The sequence below is a fragment of the Euphorbia lathyris genome, chromosome 8 (assembly GCF_963576675.1).
Source record: "Euphorbia lathyris chromosome 8, ddEupLath1.1, whole genome shotgun sequence".
Lineage (NCBI taxonomy): Eukaryota > Viridiplantae > Streptophyta > Magnoliopsida > Malpighiales > Euphorbiaceae > Euphorbia > Euphorbia lathyris.
In genome coordinates, this window is record NC_088917.1 from 54,071,466 (window position 1) to 54,096,990 (window position 25,525).

At 36.8% G+C, this 25,525-nt stretch overlaps 1 protein-coding gene across 1 annotated transcript; it reads left to right on the forward strand.

Moving 5' to 3' along the window:
• Nucleotides 1-4,361: 4,361 nt before the first annotated feature.
• Nucleotides 4,362-9,103, forward strand: LOC136202250 (pyrophosphate-energized vacuolar membrane proton pump-like). The gene is made up of 8 exons (XM_065992753.1): nucleotides 4,362-4,857; nucleotides 5,899-6,473; nucleotides 6,557-6,936; nucleotides 7,256-7,342; nucleotides 7,452-7,782; nucleotides 7,957-8,367; nucleotides 8,462-8,521; nucleotides 8,632-9,103. The coding sequence occupies exons 1-8, from the start codon at nucleotides 4,605-4,607 to the stop codon at nucleotides 8,836-8,838; spliced, it is 2,304 nt and encodes a 767-aa protein (XP_065848825.1). The 5' UTR covers nucleotides 4,362-4,604; the 3' UTR covers nucleotides 8,839-9,103.
• Nucleotides 9,104-25,525: the final 16,422 nt, after the last annotated feature.

The window sequence follows — 25,525 nt, forward strand, 5'->3', positions numbered from 1 at the left end:
TCCGTAAGCAGAAAGCGGATCCCCGACGAGCAAACGAGTGTATCCGGGCCCAGATCCGATCCATATTTTATCTGTATATTTCGGTTAAGATGAAAAGATATGGAGAAAGTGGGTCACCCTGTCTAAGACCTCTACCCGGGGTAAAACGCTCAGTTAAAACACCATTAATAGCTACTGAATAAGACACTGTAGTCACACATAACGTTATCTAGGACATCGAAGTATCACTAAACCCCATTCTGATAAGCACTGCCTTCAAGAAACCCCGATCCACTCAATCATATACCTTACCGATATCAATTTTTAAAGTGAAATTACATATATGTACCTTATTTTTCTGCTTCATAAAATGAAAAGACTCAAAAGCCCCTAGAACACTGTCAACAATTGATCAACTCGGTACAAAAGTTGACGGACTCTCAGAGATGATATCCGATAAAATAAGTTTTAGGCAATTTAGTAAGGACTTTAGTAATAATCTTATACAATACATTGTATAAGGCAATGGGGCAGAGATCTTTAAGCCATTCAGGGTTGTCACATTTCGAGGTAAGAGTGATCACAATATCATTTAAATTAGCAGGGAATTCAGTTCTATGCAATTAATCAGAATAAGTAGCAAAAATATCAGGCCCAATCAGACGCCAAAAATGTTGATAAAACCTCGGATTTAACCCATTTGGTCTAGGGGCTTTATCAGTTTGGGTTTGAAAAATATGAGTCTTAAAATTTAGAGGGGTCAAGAGAAGCAGTCAATATAACATTCATATAAGCAGTCGCAACCCCAGTAAACACAGAAACAACAACATAATCATTGATATTACTAAAGTTGAGAGCATTAGAGAAATAAATATTAATAAGATTACACAGTTCACTCCCATTTTCCATAAAGACACCATCATTTCCACGAAGACGTTTAATAAAGTTCTGATTCCTTTGGCTGCAAACAAGCATGGATTTTTTTTTGGAGTTGCAATCACCTCCCATAAGCCAGAAAATCTTTGCACGCTGCCTCATAAAGCTTTCTTCTTGATATAGTAAACAGTCTAACTGCTTTTTTTTTTATTCTAGAAATCGGCTAACATCAGTATGAAGTGTACTACTTTTGAGTTTTTTTAAGGACTAAGCGACAATGAGCAATCGGACAAGAAAAATAGCTTCTAAATTTATTGCCCCAATGTTCTATAGAAGATGAACATGAGGAAAGTTGTGAAACTACTGATCCACCTCTCCCTACACTCCAATTATTTTGAACTACTTCATTAAACGCGTCCTTTAATAGCCAAACCATGTCAAATTGGAAGTTGCATTTCTTTGTATATTCGGGATGGTAGTAAAATTCTAGGAGAAGAAGGGAATGATCTAAATAGGAGGAAATCAGACTCATTAACTTATGTTGCTTGAATTTTGAGGCCCAAGAGATCGAGGAAAAAGCCCTGTCTAATTTTTCACGGGCGCACAACCAACTATACCACGACCTCTTTTCCAAGTAAAAGGATCCATGTTGTCAAAATTTGATGTAAATTTCATTGAGCCACAGTAGCTACAAAGTTATTTATAAGAGAGAGAGGGTAAGGCGGGCCCTGTTGCTTCTCAGACGGATGTAAGATACAATTAAAATCGCCAATAAAGACTGATGGTAAAATTAAAAAAGATGCAGTTTGGTGAAGAAGAGCCAAAGAAAGACCCTGCTCAAATCTATTAGCAAAACCATAAAAGCCAATGAGGCGTCAATCACCTTTTTTTTGATACGAGATATGCAACTCAATATGATAATCAGAAAAAACTTCTACTGAAACTTCTTTGGAATTTTTCCATAACACTGCCAGGCCCCCACTATGACCCCGACAACTGACTGCAAAACATCCGTCAAACTTGATGCGGGTCTTAATCCATTTAATTCTTTTTCTTTATCATATAATGTTTCAATAAGTACAATTACAGATGGGGGATGAGCTTTCACAAGCTCCATAAGACTTCGAATTACCTAAGAATTCCATAGTCCCCGATAATTACAGCTAAGGCAACTCAGTCAGATTGGTGGACCTAAGAGACAGGCCTGACCGTTTCAGAGAAAAGAAAAACGCCACATCAACAGCGTCTTATGTCAGTTTACCGTTGGGAGAAAAATCCTTATTAGCATCCGCACTTGTCGAGGTCTCTCCCAACAAAATCCCTGGTCCGTCCCTTCTTCTCTTCCGATCGTTTGTAAATTCTAATCCTTCTTCATCATCATTGATCATTGCAACATCAATATTAGCCTTATTATCCAGTGCAGAAAACAAATTCCCAAGACGTGGGTCGGAGCCTGAAATGGACTTATCACGTGAGTTAATGGGTGTAGGAATATCAATAGGAGATTTATTTAATTCCCCTTTATTATCTCTGAAACTACTGGCAATAGGATAGGCAGTATATACGGTAAGAGAATGTTGAGGATTTTAAAAAAAATTTCTCGCCTCCAACCCTACCACTGCTCGCCGTCCTCAGCCACTTAGACCCACCCTGGTCACCGCCTCTTTGTACCGAGGCTTTTAGCCATTCGCACCACTCCTTTTTCAAGTCTTTTGAACCAGGCTTGAATATCCTCTCACAGAATCGTTTAGAGTGGCCTAACAAACCATAGAGATAACAAAGTAACCCTATATGTTCATATTTGAAAGAGATGAATGGCCATGTGACTTTGGAACAAAGAATCTTCTTTACTTGTTTTAGTAGGTTCCATACATCCAACAGAACCTGAAGACGCATGAACTGTCTGTTGAACATAGAATCATTATTTAGGTCAACTTCAGCAAAAGAACAAATGAAATTTGCTATCTGTTTGCCAACATGCTATAACATTACTCCAACCGACAAATCATGTAGATGCACCGAGATATCCATATAGTTCAGCTGCACAATATCCAGACTAAATCCTCGCTTCCATACATTCATAACCGGTGGTTGATTATCGAAGGACCAAGGCCCCCCCGCTAGATTACGATCTTTATCTCCTTCATGGAAAAATTCAAAGGAAAATAAGCTATCAGAGAGCTCTTCAATTACCACTTCCCGTCCCGGTCTCCATAGATTAGCCATCTTAAGCTTCATATCGTTGAAATTTACTGTTTTATCAATAACAACACGATCGACAATACGTAACCCTGTATCCTCAAATGTCCAGCCCATCAAACTCGTCGCCATCGATCTGGAGCATAGCCATGTTATCCTCCATAGTTAAGAAACAGAAAAGGGAATGAAGATGAAGATGGTGGACGAAATAAGATAAGAGAAATAAAAGTGGCAGTAATGACGAGCCTAACAAAAGTGCAAACCCGAATGCAAGGTAGAAGAGAGCCACGATAATACAACTCTCATTAGGGAGAGACGAGAAAAACTCTCATTCGAGAGAGACAATTATTTTTAACTATTTTTTTAATTTATCCTTTGCATTTTTTTCCTTAGCTTAAATTAATTTTGTCACTAGTTAAGGTTAACTTAAGTAATTAATAATTTTAAATTGATTAAATATTTTTTTTAAGTAAATGTTGGGTTACAGGCTAAGATCGGAATGCAAAGATCCCAATTAGGTTGGCATCTTCACAAAACCAAACAAAAATCCAGACTCAAATTTTATTAAAATGAGGAAAAAATACAGGAGAAAAATTAAGAGAAACGAAATTGTTCTAAACAATACATATCATCAGAAATAAATCTATTGCAAAAAACTGGTGCAGAATTCCACCAAACAATATGATCTGTTGTGACGCCAAATTTAGCCAATGCATCAGCTGTTCTATTTCCTTCGCGAAAAATATGAGTAACATTTAGATCCATAGAAGAACAATGCCGGAGACAAGTAATCCAATCCTATCGCAACGCCCATGGAATAACTAAAGAGCGCTTCCTAAGCAAATTTACCACATAAACAGAATCGCATTCCACCCATAATTTTTGCCATCCTTTTTCCCAAGCAATCTGAATAGTAAAAATAACGGCTTTCAATTCGAAAATATGCACAGAAAGAGTATCCACTCGAAATTTAAATTGATTAAATAGAGAATTTTGAATTCAGAGTACTAGCGCAAGCATAAAACTAATATTTAAATAGCTCATGAGTATTTGAACGAATAGTGGTTTAAACTGTAAAAATAATTACTGATATATTTTGGGGTTGTTAGTAATTTTTACTTGTATTTAATTAAAAGGGATAAAATTGAACAAAAGAAACAATATTTATTTTCCAACATTTTATGGGATACATTATCCGCAAAATCTATCCATTTACCCAAACAAACTCAACAAAAACTAAATTTAGCAACAGAAACAATTAAAATGAGCTGTTAATCTAATTTTTCGAGTAAATATGTATCCTTTTCCAATGATAACAAGAACACAACACACTGTTATTATGGACATTTTCACATATACCGAATTAGATCTCCCACTATAATCACACTGCCGTCTTCTTCTTCTTCTGCTGTATATTTTACATTACCCTCTTCTCTCCTTGTATATATATATATACATATAGTCTCCTCCTCTTTGTTCAGTCCAAACTCGTACTCACCTTCCTCTTATTTCTCCTTCACTCTGCACTCTCCATTGGAGACGTATTTAGTATGGGTGTGACGATTTTAGCAGATCTCTGGACGGAGACTTTGATTCCGGTATGTGCTATTATCGGAATTGCATTCTCTTTAATCCAATGGGTGCTTGTTTCCAAAGTGAAGCTTGTACCTGCTGGGAAAGACTCGGGACATAATAAAGATACCAAAAATGGTTATGGTGATTATCTTATTGAAGAGGAAGAAGCTCTTAATGATCATAGTGTTGTTCTTAAATGTGCCGAAATTCAAAACGCCATCTCTGAAGGTAATTTTATTCATATTCATGTTTATGCATGCATGCGTTCGATCGTTTCTTCGGAATTGAATTACAGAGGAATTTTGAAATCTTACTCGCAATTCTTCTTTTTAGTTATATGAGTCATAACATTGATTCGTTTCGTTTCAGTGTGATTTTGTTTTGGACTTTGAATACAATTGAGATCTGGAACTTGTTTATTGTTTAAGACTGAGTAATGAGAATGTCTTTGTGGAAGAAAAACAAATGTGTGTGACTTGTGAGCAGAGAAGTTACTAACTTTCGACGTTTTCTTATAATTGATTTTTGTTGTCATCTAAACCCACCAAGCTTGATTTAATTTCCAACCATCATAGATCTCAGAATTTCAATCCATTGTACACAATATCCAGATTAAAAATAATTCCTGAATGCATATTAGTGCCCCTATTTTTGCCTCAATTTATACGCATGGCTATTTTTGGCTCTCATCATCTTAATTTTTTTGAAATAATGTGAATACGATCCCTTCTATATAATTATGATACTCAGATTGCTCCTTCGATGATGAGCTGTAAACAAAATTTGTTTAAGTTGGTAATAACTAATAAGCATCGAGATGTCCTAATTTATCTATATGATTGGTGTTTTATGAAGTAGATATTTCTTGTGATTTTTTGGCCTTTTAAATTCCCTCCAATTCACTTCAGTGACAACTTGCGTAGAATATAATGCCTAGATAGATTAGTGACTAGGAATATTGGTTTAGTGTTTTACAGTTCAATGTTGTTGTTGTCTAGGCAAATATAATTTCTAGGATGGAAATATATTTGATTTCTGTGTGTAGAAGAATATAGATAGTGATGCAATTTGCTTGTAGGAAAACAAAGGAAGTTTTACTTTTAATTGAGCTTCTGTTGCTGTTCTTTTCATGTTGAATTGAAACATATTCCAATTAGAAGGTAGGAGTGTTTTCATTTTGTATTATGTCAATGATTAATCATCTGTCAGCAGTCACCACCATTGAAGTGTCATCTTCTCCGCACACTGATTAGTTTGTAAATGTTGCAGGGGCAACGTCCTTCCTCTTCACTGAATATCAGTATGTTGGAGTTTTCATGATTGCATTTGCTGTCCTTATTTTCATATTCCTTGGCTCTGTGGAGGGTTTCAGCACCAACCCTCAGCCTTGTACCTATGATGAATTCAAGATGTGCAAGCCAGCTCTAGCTACTGCTGTCTTCAGCACTATATCTTTCTTGCTTGGAGCTATCACTTCTGTGGTTTCTGGATTTCTTGGGATGAAAATTGCTACATTTGCAAATGCTAGAACTACCCTTGAGGCAAGAAAAGGAGTTGGAAAGGCTTTCATAACTGCATTTAGATCCGGTGCAGTCATGGGTTTTCTGCTTGCTGCAAATGGACTTTTGGTGCTTTTTATTACCATCAACCTCTTTAAGCTGTATTATGGTGATGACTGGGCTGGTCTATTTGAGGCCATAACTGGTTATGGTCTTGGAGGATCTTCCATGGCCCTGTTCGGAAGAGTTGGTGGAGGTATTTACACTAAAGCTGCTGATGTTGGTGCTGATCTTGTGGGCAAAGTGGAAAGGAATATCCCTGAAGATGATCCAAGAAACCCAGCTGTAAGGAACTCTTCTATTTTCTTATGACATTGTATTGTATCTTAATTGAACTGAAACTTAAGTTGCTTTTTATTTTTCCTCAGGTGATTGCGGACAATGTCGGTGACAATGTTGGGGATATAGCTGGAATGGGATCTGACCTTTTCGGCTCATATGCAGAGTCTTCCTGTGCTGCCTTAGTTGTTGCTTCCATCTCCTCTTTTGGAATCAATCATGAACTGACTCCAATGCTATATCCACTTATCATCAGTTCTGTGGGTATCCTTGTTTGCTTGCTCACAACCTTATTTGCTACCGATTTCTGTGAAGTCAAGGCTGTAAAGGAAATTGAGCCAGCTTTGAAGAGGCAGCTCATCATCTCAACTGTGTTTATGACCGTTGGAATTGCCTTGGTTAGTTGGGTTGCTCTGCCATCTACCTTCACTATCTACAATTTCGGGACACAGAAAGTTGTCAAGAACTGGTAAGCACTAGTTCATTATTGCAAAAGCCAAGCCAGCTTCTAGAAACTATCTTTTAAAAATGTTTTCATAAAACTGCCTTATGGAGACAGCATTTGGAAGAAGCTGGAAAATTTAGCTCTTTGGAAAAGCTGGTTTTTTAACTCTAGAACAGAAAAAAATAAATTATCAAAAGCAGGTTCCAAACTTAAATCATAAAGAGGATGAACCCCTTTTGTTTTTTCCTTCACTCACATGGCCTTGTTCCACCAGTTATTTTGCATGAAAGAGGGTTTTGTCACTGGAATATTTATTGAATGTATTGCCACTGTCTATGTGCAGGCAACTTTTCTTATGTGTTTCAGTTGGCCTCTGGGCTGGGCTTATAATTGGATTTGTTACTGAGTACTACACCAGCAATGCATACAGGTTAGGATCAGAGCTATTTATGATATTGTTGGTTTTTTGTTTGGGTTCCCCTTTTTTATCTTTTTCATAATAGCAATTGATTCAACTCTTGCTTTGCACTAAATTGCAGCCCCGTTCAAGATGTTGCTGATTCCTGCCGAACTGGAGCTGCTACTAATGTTATTTTTGGGCTTGCACTGGGATATAAATCTGTCATTATTCCCATTTTTGCCATTGCAGTCAGCATTTTTGTTAGTTTTAGCTTTGCAGCTATGTATGGTATTGCAGTAGCTGCTCTTGGAATGCTTAGCACCATTGCAACTGGATTGGCTATTGATGCATATGGTCCTATTAGTGATAATGCTGGAGGTATTGCTGAGATGGCAGGCATGAGCCACAGAATCCGAGAGAGAACAGATGCCCTTGATGCTGCTGGAAACACCACCGCTGCTATTGGGAAGGTTTGTATATTTGATTTTAAATTGCACTTTACCATATTATATGATTTATTAATGTCAACAAGTATTTTGCTGAACGTTCAATTTGACCATACTCTTCATAGAAATCAAATGCACTGATATGCTAAATGTGTTATCTGAATTTCTCTAATAGATTTGTTATGCTGTGCATTTCAGGGTTTCGCAATCGGCTCTGCAGCCCTCGTGTCCCTTGCCCTCTTCGGTGCTTTTGTTAGTCGAGCTTCCATTTCAACAGTAGATGTGTTAACACCGAAAGTTTTCATTGGTTTGATTGTGGGTGCAATGCTTCCTTATTGGTTTTCTGCCATGACTATGAAGAGTGTTGGAAAAGCAGCTCTAAAGATGGTTGAGGAAGTTCGCAGGCAATTCAACACCATCCCAGGTCTGATGGAAGGCACTGCCAAGCCTGACTATGCTACCTGTGTTAAGATCTCCACCGATGCTTCCATCAAAGAGATGATCCCACCTGGTGCACTGGTGATGCTCACCCCTCTCATTGTTGGGATATTTTTCGGCGTCGAAACTCTCTCCGGAGTCCTAGCTGGATCACTTGTATCTGGCGTACAGGTAAGCTGAATGTGTCAACATTTTAAAACTGTTTTACAGTGACCATTCACTTGTACCCTGTGAAGTTGATTTTCCTTGTGCCTGTATGCAACAGATTGCCATCTCTGCATCCAACACTGGTGGTGCTTGGGATAATGCCAAGAAGTATATTGAGGTACATATTTAATTCTTCATGTTTAAGGGTCAAAAATACCCCTAACGTATTTAGGCGTGTGAAATTAAACCCGGAACAATCTTGTGAAATTATGTGTTGATGGATGATAGGCTGGTAGTTGTGAGCATGCAAGAAGTCTTGGACCGAAAGGATCAGAACCACACAAGGCAGCTGTAATTGGTGACACAGTTGGGGATCCATTGAAAGACACATCAGGACCATCACTCAACATACTTATAAAGCTTATGGCAGTTGAATCACTTGTATTTGCACCCTTTTTTGCAACACATGGAGGACTTCTTTTCAAGATATTTTAAAAATAGGTGTTTCAGAAACAAAAACATAAAAAGAGTCAATTGATTCCGGCTGCAGATTGGTTCTGTCATATGAACCCTCTTACTTTTACTCTCCAAAACTATATGTAGTTTTGTAGTTTATGTATGACTTGTGAAATTGTCTTTCTGTTTTGTTGAGTTTACCAGAAAAAATTCCCTCTTGAGAGGGTACGATAAGATCATGTGACCAAGGCAATGATAATAACTCTTTTTTATGGATAAATGCATTCTGTGATCTTTGATTTTTTTTTTTTTTTTGATGAACTAATTTTATGATCTTTTAATTTTATATATTGAACTTGGTGAATATAAAATTTGGTTAAAAGAGTTTTATAATTTTTATTTTCAACACATGGAAAGCAATATTTTATATACTTGATTTTATATTTTTAATGTGGTTAAAAACTTTTTTTTTTTAATGAAAGCGGGAGGCTAGCAAAGAGGAGAAAGACGAGGGCCGAACTAGGCAGGCACCCACGAAATCCCACAACAAGTTAGGCCCAATATTTTAAAAGAAATTAAAAAATTCCAAAACGGAACAAAGTATCCGAAACCAATTACATTGCTCAACAAAATTAAAATCATCAAAAATAAAAGAATTGTAAAAAAGATGGCGCCGAATTCCACCAACAAATACCCTCAGCAGTTTGACCAAACCGAGCCAGCGCATCAGCTGCTCAATTCCCCTCCTGGTAGATGTGTGTCACAAGGAAGCGCGCAGATGAGAGATAAAATAAACATTGCAACCAATTCTGTCTTAATATCCAAGGGACTTGGTCAGAACGTTGCTTGAGAAGATTAACCACATAAGTGGAGTCACATTCAAGCCAAAAACGCCAAGTCACCCCGATTATTCGAGGAGCATGGGACGATTGCCAATGTGTAACTGATGCAATACGTAAAATTCCATCATGTTATTATAAGCAGAACCCATGTGATTTCTATCGCCACCTCACGTAGGAAAGCCCAAAGATGACTCAATAGATTGAAAAAATTGGGGTTAATTCATTCAAAAACAAAAACAGAAGCATGAGCAGAATTGGGTAACAATAAGAAACAAGTAATTGATGATTGCTATATCAGTTGAAGGCAGCTCGTCACTTCTCTAAGATTGGATATTGTTTTAAAACGTGACATTAACAAGTTTACGTGCATGTAATAAAATGATGAGTAAATTATCATTTTCCTACAGGTTATTGTAGTAAAAACCTCTAAAGTTATCAGGAATAGTCTATTTATATAACAAGTTCTTTCATTTATAAAGCTGCTTAGAAAAATGGCAGAAATGTATATAAAAATGTACTTTAACATTAATATTTAAAGGTGCACAAGTTTTAGCACAAGACAACTCCAATAATCAGTTGCAGTCACTTTTCAAAACCAAAACCGTCTGAACTGTCTAGGTGTTTGAAATTGGAAATTCGATCCGATTTTATCCGATTAGTTTCTCTTGATGATTTTATGATCCCTAAGCAATTTTTAACCGTCTAGGCACCAACTAGGCCACCTAAGCAAAAACATTTTATTATTATTATTATTATTATTATTATTATTATTTTCTTGCTTTATTATAATTTACTTTTGAACATTATGATATGGTTATTCGTGAATTTTATTTATTATTTTCGGATATTTTGCTTTAATTGATTTATTACTTGTTGTCACATACACAGAATTAGGCCGGGACTGGAGCCCCGGGCCGCCGCCGAAAATTGGTAATTTTTTTTTTATTTTTCAGCCCAGTTATAGAGCTACTAAACCAAATTGAATGCAACTTTTGTCCTTTCCCATAATTTTAGTCACGTTTTCAATGCAATGCAATATAAATATAAAACCAGCAAAATCAATATTAAAGTAAGATTTTTTTTTTATAAACGATTAAAGTAAGATTTTTATACAGGCAAAAATTATCATTAGATCCATTATTTTTCATTTTTAGTTTATTAAATCCTTGATCTTTTATTCGAATACATTAATTTACTGATTTTTTTTTTGTCTCATTAAGCTCTTGATGACAAAAAAAAATCAATTTTGAACATAAAACTCGGCTAACAGATGACTATTCATTTCACATGCATTCGAAATTTGTACTTCTTCGCTGCTTGAAAGCAGTTTTAGATGTATAATGTGGCTATAGGAAAACTGTAAAAACATTATTTCAAACTTTAAATTTTTTATATATATAATTTTAAATACAGATGAAATTAATAACGTCTTTTTAATAGAATTAGATGTTCACAACTTACTAATTTAGTAAGCAATGACTTAATGAGACGAAAAATAAATGATCAGAAGCTTGTACAAATAAAAAAATCAAGGCTTAATGAACAAAAAAAATAAAAATCAAACCTAATAATTACTTTTGCCTTTTATGTATGAAGAAAGTTAATAAAATTATCCCATCCATTTAATTTAATTTATAATTTTTTTAAGGTCTATATACATTTTTAGCCGGCTTAATACATCATTTGCCCCTTGAACTTGTCTAAAATGGTTGATTGGCCCCCTAAACTTGCGTAAAATGTAATCAATTAATCATTCGGTCGTAAAAAAGTAAGTCAAATGCGGAAAATATGTTACACGTGCCTTAGAATGTTATTACATACTTCATAAAATAGATTAAAACATGTTAAAAAATAATTTCTTACCTATTCAACTATAAAACATTTTCTTCTCTAATATTATAATCGCATACCCCGATCTTGGTCGTTTTACTTTTTTAAGATGCGTGCAACATATCTTCCGCATTTAACTTACTTTTTAACAACCGAGTCATTAATTGATTACATTTTATGCAAGTTCAGGGGGCTAACTGAACATTTTATGCAAGTTCAAAGGGCTATCGAGACAGTTTGAAAGTTCAGGAGGCCAATCAACTATTTTGGACAAGTTCAAGGGACAAATGATGTATTAACCCTTTTTAGCCCTTCACATTGTTTATCAAAATCAATTATCTTTCTATATTTTAAAAACATTTAATTTACTTCTGAATTTCTTTAAAATTACATAGATATTAGTCCCTTATCTACAAAGAGAGATTTTTGACAAATTGAAACACTGCACTTTGGTCTATTTAACAAATGGAGTTTAGTTAACTGATTACATTAATTATTTACCTAATATTTTATATTGTTTTTTAATAATATTTATTAATTTAATTATTAATTTTAATATATATAATTTTGAAGCTCTTTCTAACATATTTTTACCAAACACCACTGTAAGAGGATTTACTAGTCAAAACCTTTAAAAATGGTCAAAAGTTCTAATTTTACCTCAAATATCTCTTTGCCAAACAAATCCTTTACATAAATTAATTCAATGTGCCAATAGAATTATTGTAAGTTTACTGCTATCCTAATTCTATTGTTGCATCATTATAAAAGTATGTACAATATCGTATAATTCACTTGTGGCTCATTATTTATTGAAGCAATGGTAATGCAAGGGTTAACGTGTAATAATAATTGTATATTTTTTGGATATAATTATATTTTTTAGTGACGTCATGAAAATTTTATTATGAAATATTTGAACCGCGGGTCATCCGGAGTTTTGATCCCGTCATTGTGTTTTCATGATATAGTTTAAGATTTTCAAAAAATTGTTTAATAACTTTTGGTAAATTATATTACTTGTGAATATTATATTTTATTTGTTTGAGTTTTTTTAATGATATTGTTGTTGAAATATTGATGTCCGCATATTTTAAAAGATATATGTTATAAATATACATGTTCTTTTAGATAGTATAATACATATTTTAATTGAATTTATATAACAATTTTGTTGGGTAAAGTATATGTACGTGATGTACAACATTTACCTTGTTTCAAACTTTCGTGTACAACTTTTATTTTTGCACACAAAACTCTACAATCTTTTGACCTCCCACTTGAGTTACTCCCATGAAATATTTATACACTCAATTGATTAATTTATATCACAAGAATAAATTAATGGCTAATTAATATATATATATGTATATATATATAAAAGTTTTAACCATCTATATATATTTCTTTTATATAGAAAATGGAATAAAATAACAAAAAATACTATTGATGCGAAAATGGATCATAAGCTAAATACATAGTGGATTATAAATTAATTTAATAATAATAAAATAATTATCACACTAACTACATGTGGCAAATCCTAAGTACATGTCTTGCACATGCATGATATGGAAAACATGCATGTTGACACTAAAACAAAAAAACAAGCATGCCACTGTTAATTTTAAAAGTCTTCAATTCATATGCCTAACATATGATAATTGTATTCACAAAAAAAAACATATGATTATTGTTTTTTCTTTTAAATCAACTTATATAAAATTTAATTGTAAAAAAACGATGTATATGGTCTTATTGGAAAAATATTATTTGATCCTCTTAATTTATAACTTTTTATAAAATTTACTCAAAAAGCTTTTAATTTACATTTAAAAACATTAAATTAAATCCAATAATATACTTAGAAAGAGAGGAAGATGGAAATCCTAAATAAGGAAGCTTATCTTTCTTCTCATCTATGTTGTAATTTTAGAGCATACATGGTTTTATCTTGTTTCTAATAACAAGTTATGTTTTGTCTTGTTTCTGATAACAAGTTTTGTTTTCTCTTGTTTTGGATAACAAGTTTTATTGTTTTGTTTTATGTTGTTTTATTTCATGACGTCGTCAGTAGTATCGAGACTATATATACCAATTTGAGTCTGGAGGAAGAGAAAGATATAAGTATTCTGATTGATGATAGAGATCTCAATTTTGAGTAGGTGGTAGATTTCTCTCTAATGTCCGAAAACCGCTTATGAGGAGAATAAAACGTCCAACTAGAGATGGGTTCTGGGCAGAATTTCGCTACGAGAGAATCAATATTTTTTGTTTTGTGTGTAGTTTTTTAGACCATACAGATTTCTCATGTCCAAAAGTTTATGATTCGATTGATGGAGAAGTTGAAAAGTTACATGGCTCTCATATGCTTGTTCAGACCGGAAGGAAGCAATCTAACAATGACTGGTTATTAAGGTCCGGTCAGACATCAACGACGGTGATCAGGAACTGGTAGTGGAGCATGGTGATAAGATCCAAAAGAAAACTCTCATATTTCGTTGTATTAATGATGGGACTAATGGTATCATTAGTAGAATAATTAATATCGCAGTTGATTATGAATGAGGAGTAAATCAAGGAGATGAAAATTCTGGCTAAGTTGATTAATACAATTGGACTATCAAATGCCTTACTGAGTGATTCACACAATTCTCTCAATGTGTTTAGGTTAGGTGTTTACCACTCGTCACCCATGCCATGAATAATTAAGTACCATATGCTTGCAAATTGGCCCGGGCTCCACTAATTTGAATTGAAAAGCAACATTATCAGAAGGTCTTTTGACAGGGGTTGTACCAGGGTTAGGGTGATTAATAATGAAATGGGTCTAGTTTGGTTAAAAGTATCTACCAAGTTAAATAATAAGCGAATTTGGAAAAATTAAGACCACTGAGGCTTGAGAATATGGGGAATGTATTCCATTTATCCTTATCAACAGATAGAGAGTTTTGACTTGAACTTTATTAACATGAGATTCCAACACTTTGATTCTAGCTCCTAATTTGTTTTGGTAGATGATGCGCCCGAGCTGTCGCTCAAAGGCTCACTAAGGATAAGTGTATCCCGTCGTTATCAAGTAATAAATCTGGACAAGTCCAGGTATCGAATCCACATGATTTATACCGCAAGTACCAAACTACTAGACTTCTAATGTTATTTAGGCGATATGGGGTTGGATTGATTGGTTTTATCTAAGCTAATCCTACTCTTAAATGATTTTAAGCAAGGCAATTAAATCAGAAGGTGAATGGAATGATACGATAATATGAATTTCAACCTAATTTAACAATTAATCGATAATCTAATATGAGTTGCTTAGGCCTAAGGCGATTAAACCTACTTATCCTTCTAGGGATCTGATAACATGTGGAAAAATCCTTGATCGGAGCACTTCCCTGTGAGGCGCCGTTGGGATCGGCCGGGGACACTCCGATGCCAAAGTCAGTAATATTTCTGAGAATAAACTGTAAGCACAAAAGTAGAGAATCAGTAAGTGTACCTTTGATCCTATGAAGCTGGGGTATTTATATAGGTTTCTGTAACCTTCAACATTAATGGGGAAGCAGGTGAAGAGTCATGTCATTACTCATCTTTAATTGCTATCAATTCTCCATTAATCCCAGCATTTAGCATCGAAACCCTCAGAGTTGAGGTATTTGAACAGTCAAGTCTTTATTCCCCTTTAATGGCTATTAATTGCCATTTAATTGTATTTATTCCCATTCATGGATGGTAATAAAGGTGCCTTTTCGTATTCTTTGATCCGTCAAGGCGTATGTACGCTCTCCTTGAGAGCTATGGCGGGTCTCCACTACTCGCTCTCATCGGGCGTATCTCGTTATGGCGTATCTCGCCATGGTTCACATGATGTGGCATAATGCTAGAAACTCCTTCCTTTTCTTCATTATTTATATATTCACCCATGCATTAATCCTGCAATAATTGTCATTAATTCCATATTAATCATGCATAAATATCTCTTTTAGAAGGAATAATGGTTTGCCATTATTTCTATTAATTTTCCCTTATTCCTTATTCAAGAATAATTTGGGTTGTTATCAGAAGCCCCCCCTAAAGGTATAAAAAGCTCTTCAGGGCTGTCTAAAGGGTGTTTTATTTTTCTATCTTGGAGGAAAGTGGACCCGCCCTAGATGGGATCATATATGGATATGATGCGCTTTTAGGGGTTTTTTCTTCTTCGTGGATAGGTGGTCAGCTGTATCCATTGTTAGCCTCTAGGGGCTTCTTGAGAGTTATATTTCCTTTAGAAAGGAATAACCCGCCCTTTATGGGACCATTTGTTCCTACCGCATAGGATTATGATTCGCCTTAGGGACTTCTTTTCTTCAGTTCTGCCATATTGAGGAGAATGACCCGCCCTTAGGGATCAGTAAGAATGATCAGCCATTTAGGGACTTTTGTGCATTTTGTGGGGGTTTTTGACACTCTAGGCACTTGCCTTTTTAGCATTTACTCATTTTCCAAAGTGTTTTTACTTTGCATTTGTGAAGACGAGACTTCATTGCTTTTGATGAAGATGAGGCTTCATTGCTTTTGAGGAAGACGAGGCTTCATTGCTTTGATGAAGGCGAGGCTTCATTGCTTGGATGAAGACGAGGCTTCATTACTTGGATAAAGACGAGGCTTCATTGCTTGGATGAAGACGAGGCTTCATTACTTGGATAAAGACGAGGCTTCATTACTTGGATGAAGACGAGGCTTCATTGTTTTGATGGACCCTTTTCTTTCTAGAACTATTTTTACTTATGCATTATATCTTTTAGCAAGTAATTTTCTAGAATCTGGTTTAGGATTTGTTTGGTTTGTTCAAGGTAGGTGGCCAGCCATACCTCAGAGTATGAGCCTTTTTGAAGGCTAGAAGCTTTTATTCCTAGTGAGGAAGTTAAGCTGCCCCAGGTGATCGATTGTTTCCTATCTTTGAGGTAAATCGATCTGCCAGCGGGTCTTAATACTCTCCTTTTGAGAAGAATACTTAAGGGTGTAAAGATCTCACGTCTGAGAAATTTTTAACCCGTCCCTGACGGCGATCAATCGTTTCCTATCTTTGAGGTAGATCGATCCGCCGCTGAGATTATTGTTCTCCTATCTTTGAGGAGAAAGTTTAGGGTGTAATTTTCTCATGTTTGAGATAATTTTAACCCTCTTTTGATGGTGACCAATATTTTTCCTGTCTTTGAGGAGAGAGTTGAGCTCATTTGAAAGCTCTTGAGGGTCTGTGTTTCTTATCTTTGTGGAAAGGGGACCCGCCCTTGGTGGGGATCAATTGTCCTATCTTTGAGGTAATTGATCCGCCTGTGGAACTTTTCATTCGCCAGCCATTGGGCGTTTATCACCTCTTTGATTACATCCGCCTGTTCAGCTTTGCTATTTCTTCTTCTATAGAATTTGGAAAGACATAGAACAAAACTAGGCAAATGAATATAAGAAATATGGCGAGAAAGAATAAATTATAAAATATAGGATACTATAACAGTTTAATGCACATATAAGAATACGTAAAAATACTGATTTTTAGGCCCATGGTTCCGTCTTTTCTGAGCAACTGGAACCGCATCCTCAATGATGTTTAACTTATGAGTAATCACATCTGGGCTTTGAGCCACTTTTTGATTCCCTCGGATCATTACACCTCCCTTGGCCGTGGGGATGTAAATGGTTAAATGGTGTATGGAGATGAGAGCTGCAGCTTCAGAGATAAAGGGTCGCCCAAGGATAATATTGTAAACTAACTGGCCATCCAGGATGGAGAATTCCAGATCTCCTTTCCAGACTTGATCTTCATCAGCTAACTCACAATCTAATGTTACCTGGCCCTTTGTTTGGATGGTGTGCCCTGTTACTCCCAGAATGTCTACTATGGTGGTTTCCACTTGGATGGGGTCGACCATAAGCTTGGCGAATGCTCCTCTCGTGATTACATTGCATGAACTTCCCATATCAATCATCACGCTTTTCATCTCCCAGCCTTCCACCATCATAGTAATGACCAGGGCATCCGCATGAGGAGAGATCTCAGAGCCGGCATCTGCAAAAGGGCGATTGAGTGCTGTCCTATCCAAAGCAGTTGTTTTCGCCTTTTTCAACACATGTTGGTATCCAGGTCCGCCTGCTATGACATTGATGGCCCCTTTTGCCTTTTTCTTCTGATCATCTCTCGACCTGTCTCCATCACCCTTCTTACTATCATTTTGGACGAACCTGTCCAACTTTCCTCTTTCGATAAGCCTTTCTATCTCCCTGGCCAACTCCCAGCATGCGTCTGTGTCATGGCCATTCTTTCTATGGTATTTGTAATAATTTTTAGGATTTTTCCCGGTGTTGGTATACTCACCCCCTTTTGGTTCGGGGTATGAAATGCTCCGTTTGTGCTGACTGTTCTCAATCCACATCAGCACTTCGCTTTTAGAGGCATTGAGCGGCGTAAATGATGACACGTATGCCGATTTGTTCTTGGAGCCCCTCCGCCGACCTCTAGATGAGGAATTAGAGTTCTTATCTTTCTCCTTATCCTGATGGCGAGATTCACCTTTATCCTTCTTTGGTGGAGATAAGGACTCCCTGCGGATATCATCGACCTCCATGAAGTCTTTGCATCTTTCAATTAGTTCTGCCATATCTCTGGGCTTCTTCCTAATTAGATCTTCCTGCAAGCTTTTACACGTGGTGTTCTTCACTAAAGCTTCCACTGCCATGGAGACATCCACATCGACAATTCGTATGCACAATTTGTTGAAATTGTCTACATATTCTCGAAGGGGTTCATTCGTCTTCTGCTTCAATTCAAAAAGCTTCCGTAACTTGACCACTGGAGGGATACACCCGGCGAATTTAGCATAAAATTCCCTACTCAACTGATCCCAGCTGTCTATTGATCCGGGAGGTAAAGATTGGAACCAATCATAAGCAGGGCCTCCTAATGTGGTGATAAACATCCGGCATAAGACCGCCTCATTTGCACGGTTAAGGCTGAGCAACATTCGATACTTTCTGGCATGGGCCTCCGGGTTGTCTGCACCCATGTAAACCGAGATATTAGGTATTTTGAAATGCCTATCTGTTTCCTCATCTTCGATCCATGCCGTAAATGGTGAATCACGATTGGCGAATGGGTTATGCCTGACATTCTCTTCATTTATGCGGAGCACCGCAGCTCTAACTCGATCGTCAAAATTTTCTGGACCCGCCCTGGGGCGTCCCCGATGCGGGGATCGACTTGGTGAAGATGAGGAGCTAGAGCCGGACGACGGGTCTGATGGCGAACGTCCACCTCCACTTCCACGTCCTCTAGGAGGAGCTTGTTCATCGTCCCCTCCATGTCTTCCAAGAGGTGCTTGCCTATCTTCCCCCTGGTTCGGCGGTGGTGAAGGCATATCTGAACGAGGTGTCTCTATTGGCCGCTTACTTTTTCTCCATCCGGAGGATGGGGGTGATCTACCTTGTCGGGAGGATCTCCGTCTAGGCGAAGGTGACTTTGATCGCCTGCTTTTCCCCTTTCTTCTTTTTTTGTGCCTTTGGCCCTCCGATCCACCGTCTGGAATATTTGGTCGTGAGTGACCGGGTGCACCAAATCCGCTGAGAGAAACTCTAGGGTTTGCTGATCCGCCAGGAAAAGCTGTAGCATTCCTCTGACTTCCTTCTGCTCCGTCAGGAAATAATTCTCGATTGATCGGCCGTTCGCCAGGCGGTAATGTGGTGGTTACCAAGGAATATGTAGTTTGAGCTTGGAAAAACGAAGAGTTATGGGCATTCGATCATATAGCCGCCTGTGGCCATTGAGATACTGTAGAAGTGGGTGCCATGCTCCAAAGCGGAGGAATGATCATGAATGACCGTAGGCGGTTACCCATCTCAGGTTCGAACTCTCTTCCTATTGCTCCCGCACACATGTCGATGAATGCATCTGGCGCCATACTCCCTTCAGCCTGTGTCGTTGGAGCACTTGAGTCAGCGCGACCAGCACTGGTGACAGGTTGGCTTGATGGTGTTACCAATGGTGTTTCGACTCCCGAGGAGGGGTTCTGTTCTCCATTCGTCATATCTTTTAACGTGAACGAAAACCCTTTATTTGATTAAGGATTCCACGTTCACCGCACTAATTGATGACTTATGGAGAATTTCCGATTAGCTTTCGTCCCTATGGGGGCGTCGTTGGGTTCGACGGGGGGAAGCTCTGATGCCAAAGTCAGTATTGAGGAACAAGAGAGTAAAATGAATTGACAAAAGGTAAGTGAATGTGTAAATGTACCTTGATAGCTCGAGATACAAGCTATATATAGTCATGAAGTTGTAACCTTTAGTAACTAGAAAGTCTCCATTAATGCTCCATTAATGGCGGTTACTAGTTTCCTTTAAGCACATCCGTTAGCTCATTAATAGTTCGTTAATAGCTTTTATGAAGGAATCGGCTCAGCTGTTTCAACTGGCGGATCGAGGGATTATGGCGGATCTCTACGTAGGTTTGCCTACGGATCTCAGATGGCGTAGTCTCGTTGATCCGCCCATCGGATCTCTTCGTTTGATTCGCCTTAGCGTTCCGACATCGAGTGATCAATACACGGCCGTTTTGAGGTAAATATCTCTTTTGATCCTTTGGATAATATCCCAATGTTATCAAAGTGTCATGTCCGTGTCTAAAATTTATAATTTTTATTTTTCAAAATAAATTATAATATTTAGAGTGTTAGCTAATTATGAATTTAACTATATTATTTGGTTTTTTTTTTTTTTGAAGAAAAATAAGTTTCATTAAATGGAATCAACATACAAGGAATGTAAAATAAAATCTGGAGGGACAATATCCCACTCCCAGGACCGGTCTTAGACATAGGCACAGGGTGCGCCATCCTAGGGTCTAGGGCTGGAGGTGGCTCAAAAAAAAATTAGCGTTATATGTATATATGAAAGTTATTTTTTTTTTTAATATAGATAGTAATAAACTCATATAAGAAGCCTAATTTTTTCTGAAAGCCCATCAATATAAAAAAAACTAAAAAGTATGTCCAATCTTTACACTTTAATTAGTAAATTTTATATTAAAAGGACTTTTATTTCTTATTTTGCCTAGGCCCCTAAATTGTTAGGACCGGACTAGCCCACTCCACAAGTTCTGACAAGAAATGAGAAGACCTAGCTAAAGCATGAGCCACCCCATTTGCATAACGACCTATAAATCTGACAAAAATGTCATTGATACTAGAAATAAGTCTTTTATAATCGTCTATAATTGAACCATAAGAAGAACGAAAGTATGCTTGATGAATATGCTCCACCACTGACAGCGCATCTAACTCCACCTCCACACCACCCAAACCCTTGAGTTTGATCCACCAAAGAGCCTCTCGAATACCAATAGCTTCACATTCCCTAATCGAAAAGTTTCCAGCAATACGAGAACGAAAAATAATAAATAGTTTGTAATTTTGGACAAGATCCATTAAAACACCAACTGCTCATGAGTTGCCCACTCCACAACAATTCCAGACTAATAGACTCATGATAATGGGTGGACCTGTCTAGCATAGCTCATCGAAAACCTGTTTTTTGGATCCACAATTAGACTATTATTTGAAACTGCCTCCTCCCCTCATTTAAAACATATTTTTTCCTTCTACGTTTTACTTTCATAACCACAATATCTTCTTCAGACTCATGTTCTGACCCATGATTTATGCCTCATTCATAAGTAATTGTCATATTAATTACTCCATTATTGTCGCCATTAGTCCCATGATTAATGTCACTAAATATTAGAGTTTGAACCGTTTTGGTCCTTTCCCTAGTAACTGGCCTATGAATTACAACTTCCTTCATAATTAATTGCCCTATTAATTGTTCCATTAATGTTTCCATTAGTCTCACGATTAATGCCACTAAATATGGGAGTTTGTTCAACATTTTTCATAGTAACTGATCCATGATTTACTCCTGTGAGGATCTCATTCTCCCATGCAAACACGCTTTCAGACTCAATGAGAACTTTTGTAACATCCTCCTTGATCTCAGGTTTTAATCCTTTGGCGATCCGCACCCGCTTTCCATCAGCAATAAGGAACATTTCCATGTCGCCCAAAGCTGTAGTGACAAGTTCATCTTCCTCACCTTTTTCATCTTTGAATTGTGGGCGGATCGATAGCGACGCCGAGTAGGTCTCTTGAACCACCTTTTGGTTCCCACTAATCATTATTCCTCCTTTGCTGGTGGGAATGTACATTGCCAGATGGCGGATGGAAATTAGGGCTGCAACCTCTGAGATGAACGGCCGCCCAATAATGATGTTATAAGCTAATTGTCCATTCATAATAGAGAACTCCAGATCACCAATCCACACTTGATCATCATCCGCCAGCTTGCATTCCAAAGTTACCTGGCCCTTGGTCCAAATAGTGTGACCTGTCACTCCTATGATGTCAACAATGGTTGTTTCTATTTGGATTGGATCAACCTTTAGTTTGGCGAATGCACCTCTGGTGATGACATTGCAAGAACTGCACGTATCCACCATTACTCGCTTCATTTCCCAACCTTCCACCACCATAGTAATAACTAGAGCATCTGCATGTGGAGGGATTACTGGACCTGTTTCTGCAAAAGGGGCAATTGAGGGATGTTTTATCCAGGGCGGATATTTTTACTTTTTTCACGAGTGGCTGATACACTGGTCCATCTGCTATGACATTAATGACACTTTTGAATTTCTTTCTGGGCTCTGTCTTCTGCTTGTCTTCTTGTTATTTGTTATTCTGGACGAATCTATCTAGTTTGTTAGCTCCCAGCAAGCTTCAGTGTGGTGGCCATTTCTTCTATGGAACCTGTAGTACGCTTTGGCGTTTCTTCCAACGGTTACATGCTCCCCTCCTTTGGGTTCGGGATATGTAATGTCCCATTTATATTGACTCTTCTCCTTTATATTATGGCAAGTTGGAAGCTTTAAACATTCTGTCCGCCTCGTACCTCAAGGTCCGTGCTGTGAATGGCGAATTCCTGTTAACTGGATGGCATATCTTTCTGCATTGTTCTCTTGTCTATCTAGAGCGGCATGCACTCGCCTTTCAATCTCATCATCTGTGTGTTCAATGTTGAATCGTGGTGGTGAAGCTGGCTCTTGATCTTGATCTTGATCATGTTGAAGTTATGCTTGGAACTATGGTTTAACGCTGATGGATGTTGTCACAACCGCCAAAGCCATTTTATCTAGCTTCGAATATCTTGTCTCCGCATCCTTCAACATTTTTCTAACATAATAGATGGCGGACTATTGACCTTCTTCTTCTGGAATAACCACGGTGCACATAGCTTTATCCATGATAGATTGATACAAATGCAGGTCTCCCCTTCAGATTGGTCTGCCCATGGAGGGCAGTTTTGCTAGGAATTGTTTTATACCTTGATATGCTTATTGACAATCTTTCTAGTACGATGATCCGCCCGTTCAACCTTTGGATCTTTCTCACCCATTGTGGGGCTTTCATTTAGGCGCTCTTTTCACCTTTCTCCTTGTTGGGCTTTTATTTAGGCGCTCTTTTCGCCATTTGCCTCGTAGGCCTTTTACTTTATCTGGATTTTCTCTAACTCCTCTTTGGCTAATGACGTAGTCAATGAATTTTTTTGAAGTGGCTCTGAATGTACACTTCTTTGGATTGAACCTTATTTTTCATGTCAATGTTAGGCGTTGGTTGCAGTATTAGCGATTCCCTTGTACTTGTGGGTTAGTACTGAAAGAACTCCAGAAGTGGGGCATACCATGTCCATTATTAAAAGATTGTGGTAAGGCATAAGAGTTATATTCACTTACCTTGGGGATCAATGGCTTGATCCAAGGAACAGACTTCATAGCGAAAGACTGTTTGCATTGGCCTTTGTTGGCAAATATCATGTACGATGCAATGTCTCTTTATGGAATTTTTAGTTCATCTCAGAATCAACTTAATAATTCCTTCACGTTGGTCTCTGACTCTATAATGAACTTAGTCAAAGGATAAAACCGAGTAAATATTATATGTCAAACAAATTCATAATAGAATTTTATTCATGCTTGTGTTAATAATACCACATATAACGGTCATAACCATAAAGATTACTACTGCACCTAAATATCATAATGAATTCTTAATAAATAACCATAATGAGAATGGTTTAAGAACAATGTCCTTTTGTATTTTAATGCGCATTAATATCCAAGATATCATATTTATTTTAAACATCATAAAAGTTATGACATTCTATATTGGGTAAGATATCTTACATAGTTGCTATTTACTTGCAATTAATATTGTGCATCCATGCATTAATGACATTCAGAGATCATTAATGCCTCATTTGAATGAGGTGTAATTAAAGTAAGGTAAGTGATGATTTAATAATGTAGTTATATATAAAATTACTCTTATATCATTTCATTTGTATAAATAAAATAAAATACAAAGGGTAATTTTGGAAGAAAAATACATGTACCATGATTCACCTCCAATTCGGGTGTAAGAAAAATTACTCAAAATTCACCCTCACATACCTTCAGATATCATCATCCAAACACTCTCTAAAAAACTCTCATGTATATTCCAAGAACTTTACATAAATTAATGTTCTGATCTGAAACTGACACTTGCACTATTTTATAGTTAGTTAAGGACATGAAAGTTTCGTTTATCCAATTTGGTAATTCATCAGCTCATAATGGCTTTAATAGTTAGGGATAATTACATGATAATCATAAATAGATTCAATATGTTCAATTCTCTTACGTTGGTAAAAGAAATTCTAACAATGTCAAATAAATAGTTTTTATATGAATAAACACATCCTTGTAAAAGAGGGAATGAAATAACTGTTTGACAAAACAATATTCAAAAATATGAATTTCTGATATTAAAAGTACTATATATGAGAAAAGCCATACATAGATGGTGAATTGTACAAGAAAAACCAAATATGATTTTTTGCAATTTCTTCTAATAGTTATATGCATGTTCATCCAAAAGACTGATCAGACCTAAATCATCTGTAATTACACGAGCCTTTTATGATATCTTAATATTAAGTGATAAAATCACCTTGAATGGATGAATTTTTTATAAAATTCCAAGATTATGGATCTTATACATGCATCTTGTACTAATTCAATGATAATGGCATATTACACTTGTCATGCATAAAAATATGAGGGCATAGTAAGCATGCAAGATTTAATGAAAGATTTGTGTCTATGACTTTATCTTTCACAATTTATTAGATTTATCATAATAACATATATGATATTCATAGCACTTTATAAGGGTGGAGAATCTCAAATTTCTTTAATTAAAAATGGAATAAGAAAGGAGAAGAAATTTATCTTGTTTATCATAAAATTCCAGATTTAATGTAGAAAACTCTTTCTCACCAATCTATAGAGAAGCCTATCTTTGGATAGATTTGTTTGTACTGATTGAGCCAAGATTTGAGATTGAGATTTCTGTTCCTCTATACAATCAAGATTTTGTGATCTTCTGTTTGCTAGAGATCCACGATCACCGCACCAATTGATAACATGTGAAAAAATCCTTGATCGGAGCACTTCCCTGTGAGGCGCCGTTGGGATCGGCCGGGGACACTCCGATGCCAAAGTCAGTAATATTTCTGAGAATAAACTATAAGCACAAAAGTAGAGAATCAGTAAGTGTACCTTTGATCCTATGAAGCTTGGGTATTTATATAGGTTTCTGTAACCTTCAACATTAATGGGGAAGCAGGTGAAGAGTCATGTCATTACTCATCTTTAATTGCTATCAATTCTCCATTAATCCCAGCATTTAGCATCAAAACCCTCAGAGTTGAGGTATTTGAACAGTCAAGTCTTTATTCCCCTTTAATGGCTATTAATTGTCATTTAATTGTATTTATTCCCATTCATGGATGGTAATAAAGGCACCTTTTCGTATTCTTTGATCCGTCAAGGTGTATGTACGCTCTCCTTGAGAGCTATGGCGGGTCTCCACTACTCGCTCTCATCGGGCGTATCTCGTTATGGCGTATCTCGCCATGGTCCACGTGAT

Excerpts from the sequence above, each read along its gene's own strand:
- LOC136202250 (XM_065992753.1), top strand. The coding sequence starts at position 4,605 with ATGGGTGTGACGATTTTAGCAGATCTCTGGACGGAGACTTTGATTCCG. Across the intron at positions 4,858-5,898 it reads TCAAAACGCCATCTCTGAAG|GGGCAACGTCCTTCCTCTTC; the intron begins GTAATTTTATTC and ends TAAATGTTGCAG. Across the intron at positions 7,343-7,451 it reads TACACCAGCAATGCATACAG|CCCCGTTCAAGATGTTGCTG; the intron begins GTTAGGATCAGA and ends ACTAAATTGCAG.